Raw genomic sequence first — 19778 nt, 5'->3', positions numbered from 1 at the left:
ATTACCACTGTATTTTTGGTTTAATTGTCTTGACCTGTTAAGCTTATCATGGACCAAGGGTACAAGTATTGTTACTCTAGTATAAGAATGCGTAGCAAACAGAAATTAAGGCCAAATACTAACAACAAAAAAAAGAATTTTTAAAAAAGTTAACACAGCCTAAGTTTCCGGAAGCAGAAGATATATTTGCCTTTTTGTCATTTAGTGTCTAAAGTCACCTTTTTCCAGTCTCGCTACAAGGAATTACAATGTCATCGTCAAAATAAACGAAGCTCATCTCATAATCTTGTATTTGTTGTGTATAAATTCAAATGAGAAAACTGCTAAGTGGGACCATTTATAATGAGATTTGAGATACCCTATAGCTCTCACTTGGAGACAAGTGACCTTTGTCTTCTTTGGGGCTGAGTACAGCGTGATGAAGATTTAATAGATGTGTGTAGAGACCCGGCAGTAGATTGGGGTGTGCGTGGAAGAGGCGCTCAGTGTGCCTTGCTCTACATATTTTTGAAATCCTCACACTTGGGACTGGAGTGCCTGCCTGTTGGTGTGTTTCTGGCCATGCCTCTTTCCTCCCTTGGATGGCTTTGGTGTTCGTTAGTAGAAATTATTAGACAGTCACAAAACACTAAAGAGAAAGGAAAAACCCCACGCACTTTGCTTGGAAACAGTCTGTGTTGCATAAAGCTCTGACAAGATCAAGCCTCTAATTAAATTATCTGGCACGTGGACAGTTCTGTTCTGAGATCTGCTGAGCTAATGTGTAGCCATTAGCTCATACAGCCACCAAATCAGAAGTACCAAAGAGACAATTTACATAGGGCCACAGCGTGTTTTAAAAAATTCTGGTGAGTTGTGAAGCCTGTAATGTTAATTGCCAGTTAGCACATTGTAATTGCTGTAATTATTTGCAAGTAAAATGATGTAAGGGACTTAACATTGTACTTTTCTTAACACTTCACATGTTGGTGATCCACTAAATCTCCCACTTAGAGTTTTGCTGGTTATTTTAAGAGCTTGACAGCCACTTGGTGAAGTCTGATATCATCCGCAAGCTTCCCATTCTGCCTGTTGGCTTTAATGCTGAGCGGTGGCTCTCTAAAGTCTTTATGAAAAAAAAATAAAAGGCAATAAAATAATAAATGCAAATGTCTGCTGCTGACCAGTGAGAGCACATCCAGCCCTGCAGCCGGCCGTGCTGGAGCCCAGCTGGGAGAGAGCCCTCAGCACAAATTGCCAAGCCTATTGCCTCCCACCGCCACGCCGCGGAAGTGGGCCAAAAGCTCCTCCGTATGGGATTAAAGGGATGTGTAATAGATTAAAGATCAAAAATGTTAATTAAGAAATGGTCTTTTCTAATAAGATGCCTTCAAGGGCATGGTACCAAAAATGAGGCAATATCTCATTTTGGCAACAGCACAGGGTTGTAATGAAGCTGGAGCGGGGGGGCAAGGGGAGAAGGAAGGGATGCCTCCTGTTCAAGGCAACTCCTTCAGAAGGGGTGAATCAATTAGCAGCAAAAATGTAAACATGTAAGTCAGAATGACAGTACTCTGAACGCTGCTGAACAACGTGTGGATTTAGATGTACGTGTTTTAGCCTGGCGTTTCCTTGAGGATAAGTTGGCAGTTTGTGACTGACAGACAAGGAGTCCTTCAGTTTACTGGTGCTTCAGCAGCAGCCTGGTAATTTGGCTGAAAATAACCACTCTTGTTGGAAGCTTTGATGCATTTGAATTGAATCCATGCAATATATTTTCCTGATGTAATGTTCTAGATAGGGAAAGTTCAGCACCTTTGTTGCTGGATTGAAACTTGTAGGTGTAATGTTTGGATATATAATGTTTGGTTATTTCTCTTCAGAAAAGGGGAGAGCCACAGCTCTCAGCTCTTGTATTCCAGGCTCCTGCAGCAGTGGAAGTTTATGTTTTACAAATAAACCGATATGCAAGTGTTACTTATGTGTTTCAAACCCAAAAGGTGCTTTTGAGAGCTGTGAAATTTTATTGCATCATTATAAATAAAGAAAACATGCTTTTTTTTAAACTTCAGCATTCTAGTCAGCGAGTTCACTGTTATGTTTTCTTAGTAACTTATCAAAACTCCAAAAGGAAAACTCAGATGTTTAACAGTGCTTCTTCCTTGTGGTGGAATGATGGGATTTCACATCCCACTTCATCCCACAGTTTCCCCTCTAAATGCCCTAACACTGTAAGCTGCAGCATTTCTGAAGCAAGTTATTTGCCAGCATAAAATGGAGGTACCCTGTCGGCAAATTTCTTCCCTATTGGTTGGAAGCTTTTGCTTGGATAAAGAAAACCCCTGGCATGGTGAGATCTCTGTGTATGTGTTTTAAGAACTCTGACTGTTTGAATCAAAGCCAGAGAGAATTTTCAATTTGAGAGAAATATAGTGGGAGGGCACTTGCTGGTTGCGTGCCTCTGTGTGTGTGGTGAGCTGGGGCTGGCTGAAGCACCCTGGCAGAAGTAGTCCTCTGACAGTACTCTGAAGTTTAGATTTGTTGCTCTATCTGTGCATATTTTATTTTCATCTGTTGTGTGAATCTTTAAAAGAGTGAAAGACAACAGCTCTGGGCTACCTGCTCCCCTGCAGCCCCCAAACAAAGCTGGGGGGTGGAGCGTGGTGTCCAGGTCCTTTGGGAGAAGGAGTGATGGTTTTCCCTGGGTCTCATGTAATTGAGAGGCTTTTTGGACTCCTTGAGCTGGGCGTGGTGTGGACTTGTGCCTATTGGTTTTATTTAGCTTGGATGAGGGCTCTAGGCGACTTAAATGACACTAAATTCCTGTGCCCTGATTTTGTCAGACAAGTGAATGCAAGTGGAAATAGTGGTTGTTTCCATCCACAGAAGAAAATCAAAGTAACTGTTTCTTATCCAAATACTGAAATCAGATGTTTTCATGGTTCATAAATGTATCATTTTGATGGACTGATTAGTTTCATCTTGACTTGGTTTCACTCATGGTTTTTGTTAAACGAAATGTGTAACTTGGACTTGAATTAGCCTTCTCCCAAGAAGGGCTATGTCAAGCCATTCTTGCTGACACATCCAGGAAATATAACTAGCAACAGAATGATCAGTGTCTTTTCTTTATTATGAAGTTTGCTTACTAGTCTCCAAGATGCTTTTCTGAATTGAAGTTTTCCTCTACAAAATTTTGACAATATTAAAAAAAGATGTCAGTAGTCTGTCCTTCTTTCAGTGACAATAGGGAAGATTTCAATTTTACATGTTGGTTTAATCAAATAGTTGCAGAGAAATGATCAGTTTATCATCTTGTCATTACTTTGTACAGAATGTGCGTCCCATATTGAAACTGAGAAAACTTGGGCTTAAACTTTGATAGCAGCTCATTTGGACTCTGTTTAGCACACAAGTCCAGATGACCAATGAATGAGAAATGTTCTGTGTAAGAGGCATTTGGCTTTTCTTCTTTGATTGTATTAAACAAAATACATATATTGCCAAATTTCCACAGTAACATCCAGGAAACATATACAAAATCAACAAGGAAAGCAAAACTGAGAGCAGAATTTGGTCAATAATTTTATGCAAAAAAAAGGTTGTGCAGTAAAAATGTACCTTTTCTGATCGAGGTGAATTTCAGGCAAAAATCTTGTACAAGTTTGTAACAGCCAGATTGGTAAAACATTTTTCTGGACAGGATGTTGCAGAAATCCACATTTTTTTCTTCATTATTTTTCTTTATAAAATGTGTGTGTAGGCAGCTGCAGTGTTGAAGACATGAGGAATATCACTTCTGCAAGTGCTCCTTGCATCTCGGGTTTTGGGCTGTGATGAAAAAGCATAGGTGCTTCTGTATAATAGAACTAACTTATGTTCCATTTTTCACCTTTGTTTCCAAAAAGTGGTGCTCAGTGTTCAAGGTGTTGTGTGTGTGAAATTAAAATAAGAATTGGTGTTGCTCTTTCTGCAAAATGTTTTTAAAAACTGGTGACTTTTTAGGGCATTTTTTATGTAATGGGGTTGTAAACCTGTTGTCTTTGAAATGTCTTTCTGAGTTGCAAATAAACCCGTGGCTACACCACAGGCACTAGAAGCTTAGCAGAACCATCAGTGAATTATTAAATGAGAAAAGACATCATAAGAGTTAAGTGATTTTTAGCTTGATCCTGTAATGAAATATTTTAAAACTATATCTGGTTAATGAACGCTGCGGCCAGACGGTATAACTGGCCCAGGATGTAGGAAGTGGAAGTACTTTAAAAATAGACTCCTAACTGTGATAGCAGCAAATCCAGTGGAAGGGTCTGAAGCAAACCCCTAACCCCTTTTTCCATACCCACCATGGGGCTGGGAATGCGGTGGCCCTGCCCGCCTGAGCCGTGGTGTTTGGCTGTTGAAAAAGCCGTGTAGTAGGAATGAAGTTGTCAATTGTGCATCTTCCTGCTAGTCAGCAGCTAAAACACAAATTCCATAACTTAAGGGAAAAGGTTGGGACTGCCCCTCCCCACCCCCAAAGAAATGTGCCTTTTAAAAATGGATGATTTTGTTATAGTTACTACTTTTTACCTTGGCGAAGTACACAGGGAATGGGGCTGCTAAAGAGCGCATCAAGTAAATTAGGGTTAATTAGAAGTTCTCCCAAATAGCTGGTGCTTCATCAGCAACAAAGCAGCATGTAAATAAATCTAATTTCTCTCCAAATAAACTCTTCACAAGCTTAATTACAACAGCAACAATATCTCCCCCCTACCCCCCCTTTTTCATTAGTGGGAGCAGCTCATTATGAGCTGTATCTGGTGAGGGCTGTCATGAGCAGTCCAGGGTTGGCCCTTTCACAGGTGTCCTTCGGGGCTGAGGAAGAAGTGGAGGAACTTTCAGCGTACTTGGAGGAGCCCAATTAAGGTAGTTCATGAGAAATCTGAGAAGCAGAAAGCACCAATGGAAAAAAAACCCATCTCTATATTCTGGAGAGACTTCAGGCAATTACATAAAGAAGTTCCACTATTTGGCTTATTGGCCATCTTAATTTCTTTGCCTTTATTACTCATTTGCCAGCAAAAACCTGAACTTCAGGTTTTATCTGTGCTTTTAATTTCTTTTTTTTTGCCATCCATCATCCTCAGGGTAGATGTGAGGGCTCTGCCAGTTCCTGGTGCTGTGTTACTGCACTGCTGTCTCCTGCTCCGGCACCAGGGACCTGCCAAATGAGAGGAGGGGCTGAGGGAGACCAGACTTTAAAGTCATTTTAGCTTTAAGTCGTTTAAATGTCTTTTCGCACTTTCTTTACCGCAAAGGGCTAGAAGAAAAAATGCAGGAAGATGTTAGGAGAAAAAGTGTTATCACTGCTAAAAGGATCACCACACTGGAGGACTGGTGCAGCTCACTGTTTATTCCAGGGATAAATAGCTGAAAACCTCTACCCAGAAATTATTTATCACAGGGGAAGTGCAATCCTGGGTTCCGGCTTCAGCTGGGTGAAGAAGTGCTCTGCTGAGGGCTCATTCAGAGGGATTAACTGACTTCATTTGGTGCTTCATTCACTGTCCTCTGTGATTTTTTTTTTTTTTTATAATTTTTTTTTATTTCTAATTCCATTGAAGCCAATGCATTCCTTATTACACAGTGTCACGTTTCAGCCGATCCTAAATTAATAAATGAGCAGCAGCAGAATAGCATGTAGCACAATTCTAACAGCATGAGCTGCACAGAAGTATATTTCACTTAGCTCCAATTTAAATACTCTGCTTTGCTCGATTTAATTATGTGAAATTACTGAATTAATGGCTTTGTCAAATGAAACGTGTAGGACTTCAGAGTTTGGTATTAAGGAAAGAAATTGGAAGGGAAATCTGAGGTACATTAATTTTTGCATGCGGGCTTGTTCTAAAAGCAAACAGAAATGTAACTGAGCCCGCAGCCCAAAATCACATCGTGTTTTAAACCCAGGAAAGAGACAACAAGCAGAAAGTGGCAGGAAACTTTCTGAGTCACCCCTTGTGGGCTTGTGCTGCTCCCCTGGGGGAGTGTGCTGGACAGGAGCGGTGTGTGTTTGTGCAGCAGGAGCTGGCCACGGGCATGCGGGAGGGAAGACTTTCTGCAGAGTCTGACGCTTGTTTAATAGCTTGGCCACCTGTTAAATTCCCTTTCCTGTGCTGCATAATATGACTTTCTTATCTCTTTTCTGGTTGAGAATCTTGTTATAAGAGTTGCCTTTTTTTCACATTCATTAACTGTGTGGTCCCAATCCCTGCACCAGGACCCTGTGCCCAGCCTGGTGCTGGTTGTGCAGCTTGTGCATAATGAGACCTGAGGGCACTTTTTCAGAAAGCTTGTAAAGCCCTGCTCTTCTGAAGCCATTTGGACACGTAGGTGCCTAACTCTCATTAATTTCCAGTTTCATGGGTTCTTACTACAGTCTGTTGCCACTTATGGGTATTTGGCTCCTAAATCACTTGGCCTACCTGCAGATGTCCCTCCAGGCTCTAGCTGGAGGAGTGTAAAGGTGCTGTTTTCCCAATTTCTGCTCGCATTGCTGGCAGTGCCCAGCTTGGAAGGCCACCATAGAGCAGAGGTGTGAGTCTTTGCCAGCAGTAACTGGTTGCAGAGACACCTGAGCATACATTTGGGAAAATTTGACTTTTTCCTCAGGTGCATTTGGAGCACCTTTTTTCCAGAGCAAACCAGATCCGTAGAGATAAAGTCAGTGAGGTTTTTTCCCAAGATGATGTTTGGTATTTGATCAGGCCATAACAACCACAGCTACGTTGTGGTTCAGGTCCAACCCTCTATACCCTGGGTATAAATAGCAGTTTTACCTGAGAAGCCTAACTCCACAAACCCGGCCCCACAGAAGCCTCTCAGGTCTTTAATCACAGTTTTGAAGACTTCCAGGCACAGTTATTGCAGGAGCGGGTCCCTTTCATGCTCCTTCAGCTGCACATTTGTCATTCCCAATGGAAAACGATCCAGGCAGGTTCTGAGCAAACCAAGACCCATGAGAAGGTCAGTGAAATAATTATTGCTTTCTCTAATTTGCCTACATGTATTTTCCTTCCTGCCTGAGTATGTTTTTTGCTCTTGTTCCATCTTTTACCTCCGTATCGGTTCCACCCCTTGGTTCCTGAAGGTTTGCAGAGTGCTCTGTCTCTTGCCTTCTCAGTTCTAATGTTCTGGAGTTTTTATAGATATAAAAAGATGAACGTAAATGCTACATGGAGGATCCTGTCAGTTTGTGTTGTGAAAAGCATTCCTCTTCAGCATAATTTTTAAACAAATCCATATTCCAAGCATGGGAAAAGTGCATTTTGAACAGAAATGTATTCAGGGACCTAAGAGAGTAATTTGGATGGAGCTCTTGCTCTGCTTACATCTTGCTCCTGTGTGCCTGCACTACAGCTGCACACTGAGGATGTGAATCTTTTGGGACCAGAACTTCCCTGCAGAAAGGACAATTCAAAGTCCTGGACCTTTTGTAGGAACGATAAACGAATCTGCATTTTGAAATGGGCAAAGGGGTTTCAAACACTGAAATACATAGTTGCATTTATAACTTATGGTAAATTACATCATCTACAATTTTTTTGCTCTTTGAAAATCCACAGGTTTATTTTAATAAAGAGTTCCAGCAGCTGCTATTCTGAGCAGAATCAGTCAATACCTTATTTTTGCATTGGATATGCAGCTGCAATAACAGGCCACATGTGAATTTTATTAAGCCTTCTGAATTTTCTGTCTGTTCAGGGAACTATAGATTTAAGTTTTACAGATATCTGGCTTTCTCTTGAAGTAAAAGAAAAAAGCAAACAACCAAAAAAAACCCACAAAAAAAATCATTCACACCATTTCCTTAAAAGAAAGGAAAGGCTTTATCATGCCTATGGATTAAAATGGGATTAAGATGTCCTGTGTTAGCTGTGAGTGGAATTCCATGTAACTGCTGGAAACGAGACACTTGTCTTCAACAGAGACTTGAGAAACAGTAAGTTGAGTTTTATTGAGATATGAATATACCTACATAAAATTAAAGTGCCATTTTTGTTCTGAAAATTTATACTTATTTGAGTACAATGGTCAGTATTATTTAGCAGTTGCACGTGAAAGAGTGAAAAGCACATTTTTATGAAGAAATGCACTTCACTTTGAAGTTATTACTTGCTGCATCCTAATTTCCTTGTTTAAATTAATGAATTTTATATCTAAAATGCGGGCATCTAAAATGGGTTTTAGACCTGGTTTGATTTGAACCTCATTATCCAAACTGAAGGTGGCACTTACTCCACTCCCATTCAGATGCACCTTAAGCATCTGGAAGTGGACAGCAGCATCTTTTTTCCACAGGCAGATAACCCACTGCACGACAATCACGCGTTTTGAGTGAGTGGATGAGAGTTTGCTGCTGATGATTGTGGAGCAGTTTGGGTGGCTGTGTGCAAAGACATTATTTGATTTGAATGCCACACAGATATATACAGAGCAGACCTACAGGGTTCTGAGCCTGTCCTTTCCAAGGAGAGGAGGTGTCCTTTTTAAGGTGCAGAAGAGGGGTGCTTGCTGTCCTCACAGCCCTGCTGGGGGATGGAGTGTCTGCTCCCCAGCCCCAGTGGGCAGAGGGAGGGCAGCCTGAGGGGGGACTGAGATCAATAACTGGGCAGTGTCCTGCAGTAATGGAACACTTTGGCACACTCTGGACAGCTCTGATCTCTGCCTTTCGTTGCATTCTCTAAAATTCACTTACAGTGCTTTTTGTGTCAGGGAAGTGTTTACATCGTATTTACACCCTTAAACTGGCTGCCAGACACTGAAGAGCTGATAAACACTGTGTGCTGTTAACACTATAAAGTACAATCCCACTGCTGCTTGCATGCAAATAAATAATAATAACTTAGCTCTTTGTCCGCTTTTCGGTGTATAAGTGCATTTGTCACATAACATAGTAACATCTAAATCATTTTAGTAAGAGCACTAGAAAGGCTGAAACATTACGATTAAGAGGAAGTTTTACTGTTTGGTGGTGTTTTTGTGATTTCCTTATTTGATTTTTTAAAAACCACTTTTAAAATCATGTGATGCATAATCACTGTTACTGGGTTTCACTTTTGAAAAATTTTTCACTGAGTTATTGGCCTACAGGCTAGAAGTTACTGTCAAATATTCGCTAAATCTTTTCTTGTAGCCATTACGGACACAGATTTCTTTTTAATGTGCTTGGTCAGTTTTGAGGCCACTTTTTTTGTTACTACCCATAAATCAGTAGCAAGTATTTTTAGTGTCATCAGTGAAAGGTTAATGGAAGCCCATAATTTTCAGACATATCTCTTTCAATTAGCTGCTCAGAAATTTCCTTAGAATGGGCGTGTAAATTGTTCCACACCGAAAACTGGAGACTGTGTCCAATTTGTGCATAAATTGAAATTGTCTTTCTAATAGACTCTTTGGAAGGTGTGGGGTTGCCTTCAAGGTAATGATTTGAAGATAAACTGACCCTTGATGAGGGAGCTGGAGTTTCAATTTAATGCGTTTCTGCAGTTTTTCTTTGCCTTCAGTGCCTTCAAATTCCACACAAATAATTCCTTCATAACAAGTGCCTTTTCAGAAGATGTATGCTGCTGACAGTTAATATAAAATTATTGCCCCTGAATGCATTTTTGTAATTACTTTCCAGAGAACTGTCTTTGTGTTAGAAGACATTTCACACTTTAGTAACATAAGTGTTTGGGGAGAACATGAGTAATAATTACAAGCAGTCTTTCAGTGAAAATAAACCTAAAAATTATAAAAAATAGCTAATGTTAAAGTTGGTTAGAGACAGTGAGGAATTTATTTAGCACATTACGCCCGTCTGTATATTTTCCAAGTTTAATAACCCTTCAGTAACTAAACTTAAAAAAAGCAATAAAGAACAGAGAAACTGCTTTCTAATTTTTAAGCAATAATGAAACTGAAAACTGATTAAAAGTGACATGCTACTAGAGACAGAATAAAGAAACTTAATCTGAATGCTCCTATAGGAGATTTCCGCTATAATGGAAAATGAAATGGCTCACAGTTTGATCAATAAAAAAATTAACAGCATTTAATAAAAGGCTTCTGCACTATGTCAACTAAAGGATACTGTGGAAGTCTTGATCCAAGAAAACCAGGGCTGTAGGGTGAGTTTGTGTATGTGAGTGTGATACGGTTGACTGAGCAAAGCTGATGGGTTTCAGGTCAGGTGCTGGATAGTAAATAGTTACACAGGTTTAGAGAGCTTGGGGCCAGGACTGTCTGTATAAATAGGCATCGTTCCTGTAGTTACTACACACACCCCAGCAGCGAGGCTGGATTTTCACGGAGGCAAAGAGGGTGAAGCCTTGTTTTCACTGGAGAAAACAGGGCAATTATACCATACATAATGTATCTATAAATATATGTATGGTATATCTCTATGCCATATAGAGACAACTATGTATAGATCTAGGTGGGCTCAAGTGAAAGCAAGGCACTGCAAGGCAAGAAGTTACGTGTGTTACCCATTCTGTGTGTGATGTCTGTGACTGTGCTACAGCAAAGGACGGTGCAGGAGCTGCCAGTCCTCTGCCCCGTGCTCCTGCCAGCTTCCATGCCTTTAAACTCCAGGTAGATTCTTGAGGTGTTCTTAAACTGCTGCTAATTTGAGAAAACTCTATCCTATCAGTGAAGGAAGATGAACATTTTCCCTGTGAAATGTTGGTGTAGTGAGCTAACCCAGGGATGCTGAGGGGAGGCAGCTGTGGGGCGTGCAGGGCTGTCATGAACAATTCTGTGGCGGTGCCGGCAGGAGCAGTGGCAGTGCAGGCACCAGTTATCACTGAGTGTGCTTGGAACCCCTTTCTCTTAGAGTGCATGTGCCAGCAGATGTAGGAGGAGGTGCAGTACCCTACCAAAATAGTTGTTCTTTGCTAAGTTAATGAAGAATGCTGAGAACTGCCCACTTACTTAGAAATCAGTATGATTTAATACATACTGGTGTGTAATAAGGCTCTGTTGTGAAATGTTATCATGTGTGCTTCCTAGAGACTCTGACTTCTGTGTATTTTGTTGTTAATGTACTTCACACAAAATAGTATTATTGGTATAGTCCGTGATTTATCCTGTAGGTTATTATCCAGAGAGATACCTAGCACTGAGCATTCTCCCTCTTCCCTTGCCTTTTCAAAAGAAGCTCTTGTAGCCACCATTGCTGCTTGTCAGTGGAGTCTGCTGTCAGAGCCACAACAAATGACAGCTTGGAGAGGCTGCAGCGGCCATAGCCCTAGGAGGGCATGAGGAGGTAACAATATGCAATTTTCATGGTTCAAGGGTAGCCTTATCCTACTGTTCTTCATTACAGTGCTGCAGTGAGATCAATTTTATTAAGTTGTAAGTCTTAGGAGGCCAACACCATTAACTACATGCTGGATCAAATAATTTTTTTGGTATTATGATTGTTTTTTATCTCTTGTTGGGGGAAGGCAAGATCTGATGCACAGATCTCTTCAGCCTGAGAGAAGCATTGCATGGTGACTGAGTGTCAGGAGGATTGTGTGCCTGTGTTGCACTCACTCTGCCCTCTCATGTAGTGGTGTTTCATGCATTAGCCTTTTAGGCTCTTTGTTTTTCAGCTAGGCACCTTTTTTCTTTACCCCATGTGGTTTGACAACTGTGAGAAAGTGGTGTGCTGCACTGCATGATAGAGCACCAAACCTGCTTGCTTTTGATGCATGTAGTGATGATTCAATGTGTGGAATGAGCTGCCTTTGATACCTGGTCCTGGTCCTACAGCTGGGATGCAATCCACACTCTCTGACCTGGTTTGCTCGGCTGGAGCAGGTTTCTGGCAGCTTTGTATGGGTACAAGCACACAGCTTACAGCAGCTCACAGGAGAGCCCTGGCCCATTGAGAGGTGGCACCTGTGTTCAAAATGCAAGTGTTTAAAAGAGACATTTTTTGAAATGTTAAAGAGCCACAGAATGGTGGTACCCAGCAAAGGCAAGACTTTTCATCCTATGTGAAGATTTCAGCTGAAGTTTGTTTGTGTTTTAATTACTAAAACACTAGTGGCTTGTTTTGCATCTGTTGATTCTTCTCTGGCCACAAGTATAGAGCACTTTGGACTCTCTTTCTGTGTGACAGTGCTAAAGAACAACACTAAAATGTAACAAACCACATAAAAGTAGAGACCTCCCCCACACTGTTTTGGCATTTGACACTGAGCGAAACATTTTCTAATGAAGGTTTAGATTAGGCTTTTCCTTTAAGTCATTTGTCTCTTTTGTTCTCACTTCCTAATTATAGATGAAATTTCCTTTCCTTTTGTCTTGCCGGGGAGCTGAGCAGCAGCCCCAGGGCAGGAAGGCTGCACTCCTGGGCGGGCGCACCCTGGGCGGGCACCTCAGGGCTCTTCTGGGCCCCAGGGGGGTGGCAGTTGTGTGCCAGCACTCGTCATTCCTCCATCAATCAGCTTGTTTGTCTTCAGTGCCATTTACTTTTATGACTTGTCCTGCATCTAGGGAAAATTCCTAGGAATTACCCGTAGCCTTCCGTGAGACCTTCGATTGTTTTTGTTTGGACCAAGGCAGGGAATGAAGCGATTCCACTTTCCACTCTTCATTTTATCTTTTGCCTTCCAGCTGTCAGACCTGTGCAGAAGCTGTGCATGTGTGTGCACATCTCATGTGATGCTTTGCACAGCATAACTTTGCAGCCATAGCTCTGCATGGCAAAGTTGCTGGAATAGAAAGTGCTGCCCAGCACTGCATCAGGGGATGCCTACTGAAAAGAAGCAACTCTTGATGGAAGCCCTGTAACCAGAATCATTTAAAGCCAGACATGACCCTGCACTAAATAGTAGAAGAACAACCAAAGAACAATCCTAGATTTCAAATAAATTCCAGCTTTTAAAAGTCCTCAGGCTTAAAAAAAAAAGTTAAAGAAAATTTACTGGCACAAAGACAGAATGGCTTGCCTGTTCTGTATTGTGCTGATAAAATAAAAAGTTTAAACTGCCCATATTTGATTCCACAGCTGAAAAAATAAGCTAAGAGGTTGATTTTTTTTTTTAATTTCTCTGGCCCATGTGTTATATGGTGTTACCCATTTCTGAGTGTCTCAGTGGAAATTGTAGGTAGGCATCAGCATCACTTCCAGTGTGACTCTGAGCTTTTGTTTCAGTCCTGCATCACTACCTGAAGCCCCCAAAGCAGTTTGCTGTGGCTGGGCTGTCACTGTGGTCCTGGGCTGAGGCTCTGCCATGCTGAGCTCCAAGCACAGTCCCAGCCTGGTGGTGGGGCCGTATATCCCAAGCTGACTGAAGCAAGTGGAAATTTGCTCTTGATTTCGTTGAGGCCCGAGCTGAACATGGAACATGTAATCTGTTTTCAAATATTTGGCTTTAGGAGCACGTTGTTCCTGTAACAGAGCTGTTTTGAACACAGCTCAGAAGGCATTTCTACTGACTGCAACTTTCAAACTGGGCCTTTGGGAATTCACTTTTCCAGCTTTGCCAAGTTTGCCACATTCCTTGGACCACCAGGTCAGGCAGGAACACTCCCAGTTCTTGCTATGTCTCCTTTGAAATAGTAACTTTCTAGAGCATAAGATAGCTTGTACAGAAAAACCAAGAGTCATTAACAACATTAACGTTAGTGGCAATTAGAATAACATATTCTTGACTGTTGGCCAGATTGTTTAGGTCATAGGGTAAAATATTCTTCTTGTGCAAAGCCCTGCAGGCCTTCCACTGTGCTGCAGGGGGAAAAAAAGAAAAGGAAAAAAAAAAAGAAAAGAAAAACAAAAAAGCCCCCCAACCCTGTTTCCTGACATTTTGGGTAGTGAGGTGTACTTTCAAGGCTGATCTCTCAAATCGTATCCTCCCTTATTCATAAAAGAAAATTGTTAGAACAATCATTAGATATGGCAGGTTCATTTAAAAACTAATAATAACACTTTTGTGAAATGCAAGGTCCTATTTTATGCCCTTCTTAGAATTGATTAGTGATCATTTACCCTGAAACTTGGTGCCAGCAGCTCCCTTCTGCGGGTGTTTGCCGTACCCTTCCTCTCTGCACACCATGCCAGTGGTGGGTGGGAGCTGTGTGCCCATGGTGCTGTGCTGCCTCCACAGTGGTATTCCATACATAAATTCCTCACAGTTGGTAACTGTGATTATCTGGCAATCTAGATAAAAACTACTTACCATTAAGTTCACTAAAACCCAAGGCTTAAAAATCCAATCTTAAAAATTAGCTGTGTCAGTAAATACACGGGTCTGTGCTTGGTGCTACAAGACAGCCACTGATGTTTGGAGACTGCAGAAGGTGCTATTGGCTCTGGCAACCAAGGAGTCCCTTTTGCAGGGTAGTGCACAGACATGTCCCCTCAGAGCCAGGCTCAGCTCCAAAACCACCCCTGCCCCTGGTGCCAGCAGCGCCTTGGCCTCCTGTGGTGACCCAAACCCTTCCAGCAGCATGCTCGTGCCCACGTGCCCATCCTGCCTGGCTGCACTGTGCTGGGGTGCTCCTGCAGCTCCTTGCCCGCAGGAAAATAGCAGGTTAAATTTGTGAACTCCTACAGCAAAGCTCCTCAGAAATGAGTTCCTGAGGAATGCTCATGGCCTGCTGTCCTCATCAGGGAAACTGAGCTCATCGTGGGAGCAGCTGGGCTGTATTTGAAGCTTTTCCTTGCTGAATGGACCACCCATTCCCATCAGTGCCCTGGTATTTTTGCTCCCCTGGGCAAGGAGCTAGTGTCTCCCTAGGGCCGTCCGCACCCTGCATACCCCACTGGCAGCTTGTGGTCAAAATAGTGGAGACAAAGGTCAAAAAACCAGGAAACACCACAGATTTTTCTCATCAGTGTTTGGTATTCACTAGGCAAGCACCAAGTGTGCAGCTCAGCAGAGGACTCTGAAGACCATGTTGTTTGATGGACAGTAACAGCAAGGTGGGGCAAACATGTACAATTTCTTCAACTCACCGAAAACAAAAAAAATCTCATTGTAAAACTATGTTGCATTTGCTAAGTAATTTCTGCAAACTTCACTCTTGTGTTATTTGACATAAAGCTCTGTCAGGCAGCAATGCTTTTGAGAAGTTGCCTAGAGGATCATATTTCCCATTCAACAGGGAATTAAAAAATGTTTCTGGAATTTTGCTTTGCAGTCGGGAATCTATTTTCTTATCTCACATTGTACAATTTATTTTTCCTAAAGCAGTGTGCTAAATTATTTGTTATTGTTGGACTCAGTCGAGCAGCTTTATCCCTGGTGTAGTCACGAAGTATTGGAGTAAAACCAAGGATGAATTTGTCACAGCGTATTCACCAGATCAGCTGGTCTTTAGGTTAACTCTCAAAAGACAGAATTTCTGCTGAAAATATTAGTGAAAGTCCCTTAAAGCTCCCCAAAGTTGCCTAAAAGCTTTCTTCTTCAGGCTGTGGCAAAGTCAGTTCAGAAGTGCTTCCCTGAGGTCTTCGTCAGCAGGCGGCAAGGAAGCAGGTCCAGTTCTTTAGGTTAGATTTATATACTCGGACTACTTTTATAGGTTTCTGTCTTATGAAATTGGAGAGTTGATATTCTGATTTATTAACCATCAAGTCTGCAGGACATATAGGCTTTAAAAAGATTGAATGAGCTAAAATGTTTGTGATTGCAGTCTGGGATGAGAGACTGGATGGTGTGCCAAGTAAATATGACAAAATGTGATAATTTGAATATGTACATTAAATGATGTGTGAAATAAAGCAAAGCTAGCATAGCTTTAAATGTGACTTATTATTTGGTGAAGTTAGTAGTATAAAGAGAACCAGAATCATTGTTTTTTTCATTACAATACATTTTTATTTAAGGAAGAGTCTATAAAGCATGAGGTTCAGCCAGTGGCATTTTATTGAATAAACGTTGTACAGATGATGACTTACAATATGGAGTGCTTAGTGAGTGATACTTTTTATAACCAAATCCTTAAATTCATTACCGCTGTGTAAGTGGCATATCTGATTTGTTAAGACAAACATTATATCTAGCTCTTAATGGAAATTTTGTAGTAGAAAGGTATGTATAATTTAACAGTAAAAGAATCTGAAAATGTGCAGATCAGTTAACTGCTAGGAGGGATGCTGTGACACACCACAAGCAGGCACTGATTTTTAATATTTCCATTGCAATTTGAAGGGTACGTCATGTTACAAGTGCTCCATGGAAAACTGCAGAGTGTTTTACAACGGTTGATTTATGTTACCATTTGCAGAGCAGAAGATGGTATGAAATGTGTTCTGGCTGGATAGTGGTAACAGAGCTCTACTAATGTGTGTGTCTGAATTGCAGTGCTTGTGGTAACCAGTTTTTGTCTTTAATAAATTTTATTTTCAGCTTTGTTTCATGTTCTCAGTGTTGGTTGTCCTTAATCTTTTTGGCACTGATCTAATTTTAGAAACAATTCATCTCTCTGTTTGCTGGTGTTTCATTAATGGCTTAAAACCCAAACGCATCCCAAACCAACAAGGTGGCAACAAGGCTCCCTCCTGCCTGGCTGTGAGCAGCTCCTGGGCTTTTGGGGTCAGCCAGTGTGTGAGGCTCTCTTCTGCTGGAAGAGCCTGTGGTTTTGTCTCACTTTGCTGGATGACTTCCCAACTATTTCTGTTTTACCAACAGGGATGTATTAAGAGTGTGAGTTCTCATGGAGGCAGGTGAAATAGTGCAGGTGTAGCATCTGTGGCTGTATCTCCGTGTTGGGGGCACACGTGTACAGAAGAGGCGGAGCCATCTCCATCTCAGCTGGCTACCAAAGCCTGGTCAGCATGGCTGGCGTGTCTAATGAATGCTTTTCCTGATGAGAGGGCAGCAGGGACTTAGAAGGGCCTTTTCAGCTCTGCTGCCTTTCCAGAGAGAGCCCAAGCGAGGGTTGTCCGTGGTTCTGCATGGAGCCATTGGGCATGACTGGTTCAGGCACATCTGAGTCCACTGTGGCCAAGGAGGTGTCCTGGAGGCAGGAGGATGTGGCTGCAAGTCCATCCCTCATGACAGGCCACTGAGGGCATGTTGGGGGGTGACTGCCTGTGACCAGCTGCCCCTGCCACCCACCCCACGGCCAGCGAAGAGCCGGCTGCCCCATGTGTGGAGCTGCCTCCTGCACAGCCCCGGGGTGCCCGGCCCCCTACCCTGGGGTGTTTCTGGAGCTGCCAGAGAGCTCAGTCTCCCTGTGCACCAATGCAAATGAAAACGTGGCAGGGGGTGGCAAAGATACATGTGCTAGCCCACGTTCCGGTCATGGACCAAGATAAAAAAATATCTGAGAGACCTGAAGGTCAGATGCAATGTGTCTGCTCTCAGCTAGGTCAGCACAATGTGAGGCTCATCTGCCCAACCAAGTTCCTCTCATTAGTTCAGCGGGACCTCTCACGTCCTGGGATACATGTGTGCTTTGGGATCTTCAGCTAGAGCTTTTTTTTTCTTGTTGTTACTAATATTGGGGCTTGGAGGCGGTGGGAAGAGGAGAGCATTGAGAATTAAAATTCAGCACATGCCTTTTCTTTGCGGGCTGTAATTAATCTTGCCAATTTTTAAAGCTTTAAGAATCTGGTTAAGTGATAAAACACTAACAACTTTATATGACAGAGAGTTAGAGGCTCCCGCTACACACCCACCAGAGAAGATTAGAAGAGAGTGTTTGCAGGATTCGCACTAAGCAGCAGAGAATACAGTTGAGAATTGTTGCACCACATGGTATAAAAACCGCATTAATATAATGAAAGGTGTCGAGAATAATGTGAGAGCGGCTGTAATTAAATGTATCTTAATAAGTGCAACATCCTTCTTAAAGCTCTTATTTTTCAGACCTCTCAAACTTAGAGGATGTTCTTGCTGTTGGCAGGTGGCCTGGGAGGAGAGCTGGAGAGCGAAGCGAAGGACAGCCGGGCCCTGGAAGAGAGGAACAGTGTGACGAGCCAGGAAGAGAGAAATGAGGAAGATGAAGACATGGAGGATGAGTCAATTTACACCTGCGATAACTGTCAGCAGGACTTCGATTCACTGGCAGACCTGACTGAACACAGGGCACACAACTGTCCTGGAGGTAATGTTAAACTAGCTTTACAGTTCTGACAGGTGGTTAGCTGGGTAATTGGACATAGCAACAGCTTGAGGCCTCAAGTGAGATTAAAGAATTAATAATGTAATTTTACAGTTAATGTAATTTTATTGTGGTGCCTTGGGTAGCCTTTGTTCACTCCTTTAATAAAATTAAAATAAAAGCAACAGCTTTCCAATTGGAATCTGTCAGTAATTACGTTAGACAAAAATGTTTTGAGGTTTTTTTAATGCTAGAAGTTTCGGGCAGGTTTTTTTCCCCCTCTCTCAAAATGTAGGAAGATTAAAAAAGTGACTAAAGTGTGCAAAACTCCCAGGAAGAAAGGCCTCTGAACCCCATAAAAGAACATGACAATTTCTGAGATTAAAATTCATAGTGCGAGTTTTGTAATCCCACCCTAAAAATACACCGTTCTCCCTAGGTTATTATTACACTGCCTTTTGAATTTTATGGAAGTAAGGATGGCATCAGCCTACGCTGATCTTGATTTTACTTTCTGTAAAGTAAGAACAAGCTCAGAGCACCGGTGTGAACAATTGCAACATATCTTGCTTTTCCACGGCTGCTGTCGCGTGGCCGGCGGTAGCAGCAGGTATTCTGCAGAGCACACTAAGCCGATTTACGGGGGTAGTAAAAAGCTTTGCAGATTTTACTAAAGATTAAATAAAATCTTAGGAGGGGGAGCAGAGAATATGTTCCTATATATTTAAATCAGAGACTCTCATCCTTCACCTTCCCGGAGTTGAATACTCTGCCATCACTTTATCCTCCACACTCGTCTAAGATATTTTAGGTAGTTGCCGTTATGGCAGACGGGTAGGTTGAGGCTGCCAGAAGGCAGGAGGGTTAATTTCTCCTCTGGTGCAGCAGTATCCCATCCTCTTTCCCCTGAGTGCATATTCCTCCTGGCCACTAAATTTGTTTTGTAATTAGTCCATGTTTTCTGCTCTCCATTTTGGGCATAAGTAAAATGATGCTCAGCCAAGAAAAAACACGTGAAATGGAGTGCAGCAAGGGAGGGAGGGTGAGTCAGGTGGGGGCTACGGCTTGGCCTGACTCCCACCCCAAGAGCATCCTCCGTTGTCTCACTCTGATTTACAGAGGAGAAGACCCCCTGCTCTCACTCCCACCTGCTTTCTGGGAGGAAGGACAGAGGGATGTTGGGGCTTTTCCCCAGCCTGCAGTTGGGTAGGGATTGTGGACTTAAGCCCGCCCCCAGGGCTCCTTGCTCTGCACCCATTTAAACCCCACACAGGCTGCAAACTTGAAAGTGCATAAAATTGAAAGGCTACTTCTTGCAAAGTGATTTCTCGGCCAGCTGACAGCCATGGCACTGGCCTGAGACTTCTGCAAATGGCACTCTGCTGCAGGGTAGGAAGCAAGAAAATGCCACTTTCTATTCAGAAAAACCCTTGTTTTCCAAACTGGAAGGTGAGCTGCACAGCCCATGTAGACATCGGTCCTTTCCAAAGGAGGAGCCGCAGGGACAAGCTGTACCTGAAGCCATCCCTCACGGGAAGCAGGACAGGCGGGATCCCAGCAGGGCAGGTGGGTGGCTGTGCAGACACAGGGCACGTCCCCAGCAGCTGTCCCTGGGAGCTGCTGCTCCGCCGCTGCTCTGTCTCCGGAGTTGTGCTGGTACAGCTGCTCGTTGTGCTGGGGGAGCCTCACCAAAAGAAGGATCTTTTTAGCCCCGGTGTCTGCTTGGGTCT

General features: G+C 42.6%; 1 protein-coding gene across 2 annotated transcripts in view; it reads left to right on the top strand.

Annotated features, from left to right (window-relative positions):
• ZNF423 (zinc finger protein 423) overlaps positions 1-19778 on the top strand; it is a 229895-nt gene that overhangs the window by 50723 nt on the left and 159394 nt on the right. For both annotated transcript variants that reach the window (XM_027732387.2, XM_027732393.2), the window contains one exon: positions 17851-18051. In XM_027732387.2, coding sequence (XP_027588188.1) covers positions 17851-18051 — 201 coding nt within the window. The remainder of the gene's footprint in view (positions 1-17850; positions 18052-19778) is intronic.

The sequence above is a fragment of the Pipra filicauda genome, unplaced genomic scaffold, assembly GCF_003945595.2.
Source record: "Pipra filicauda isolate LSUMZ 115617 unplaced genomic scaffold, ASM394559v2 scaffold46_size3722508_pilon, whole genome shotgun sequence".
Taxonomy (NCBI): Eukaryota; Metazoa; Chordata; class Aves; order Passeriformes; family Pipridae; genus Pipra; species Pipra filicauda.
This window is presented reverse-complemented; position numbering and strand designations above follow the sequence as displayed.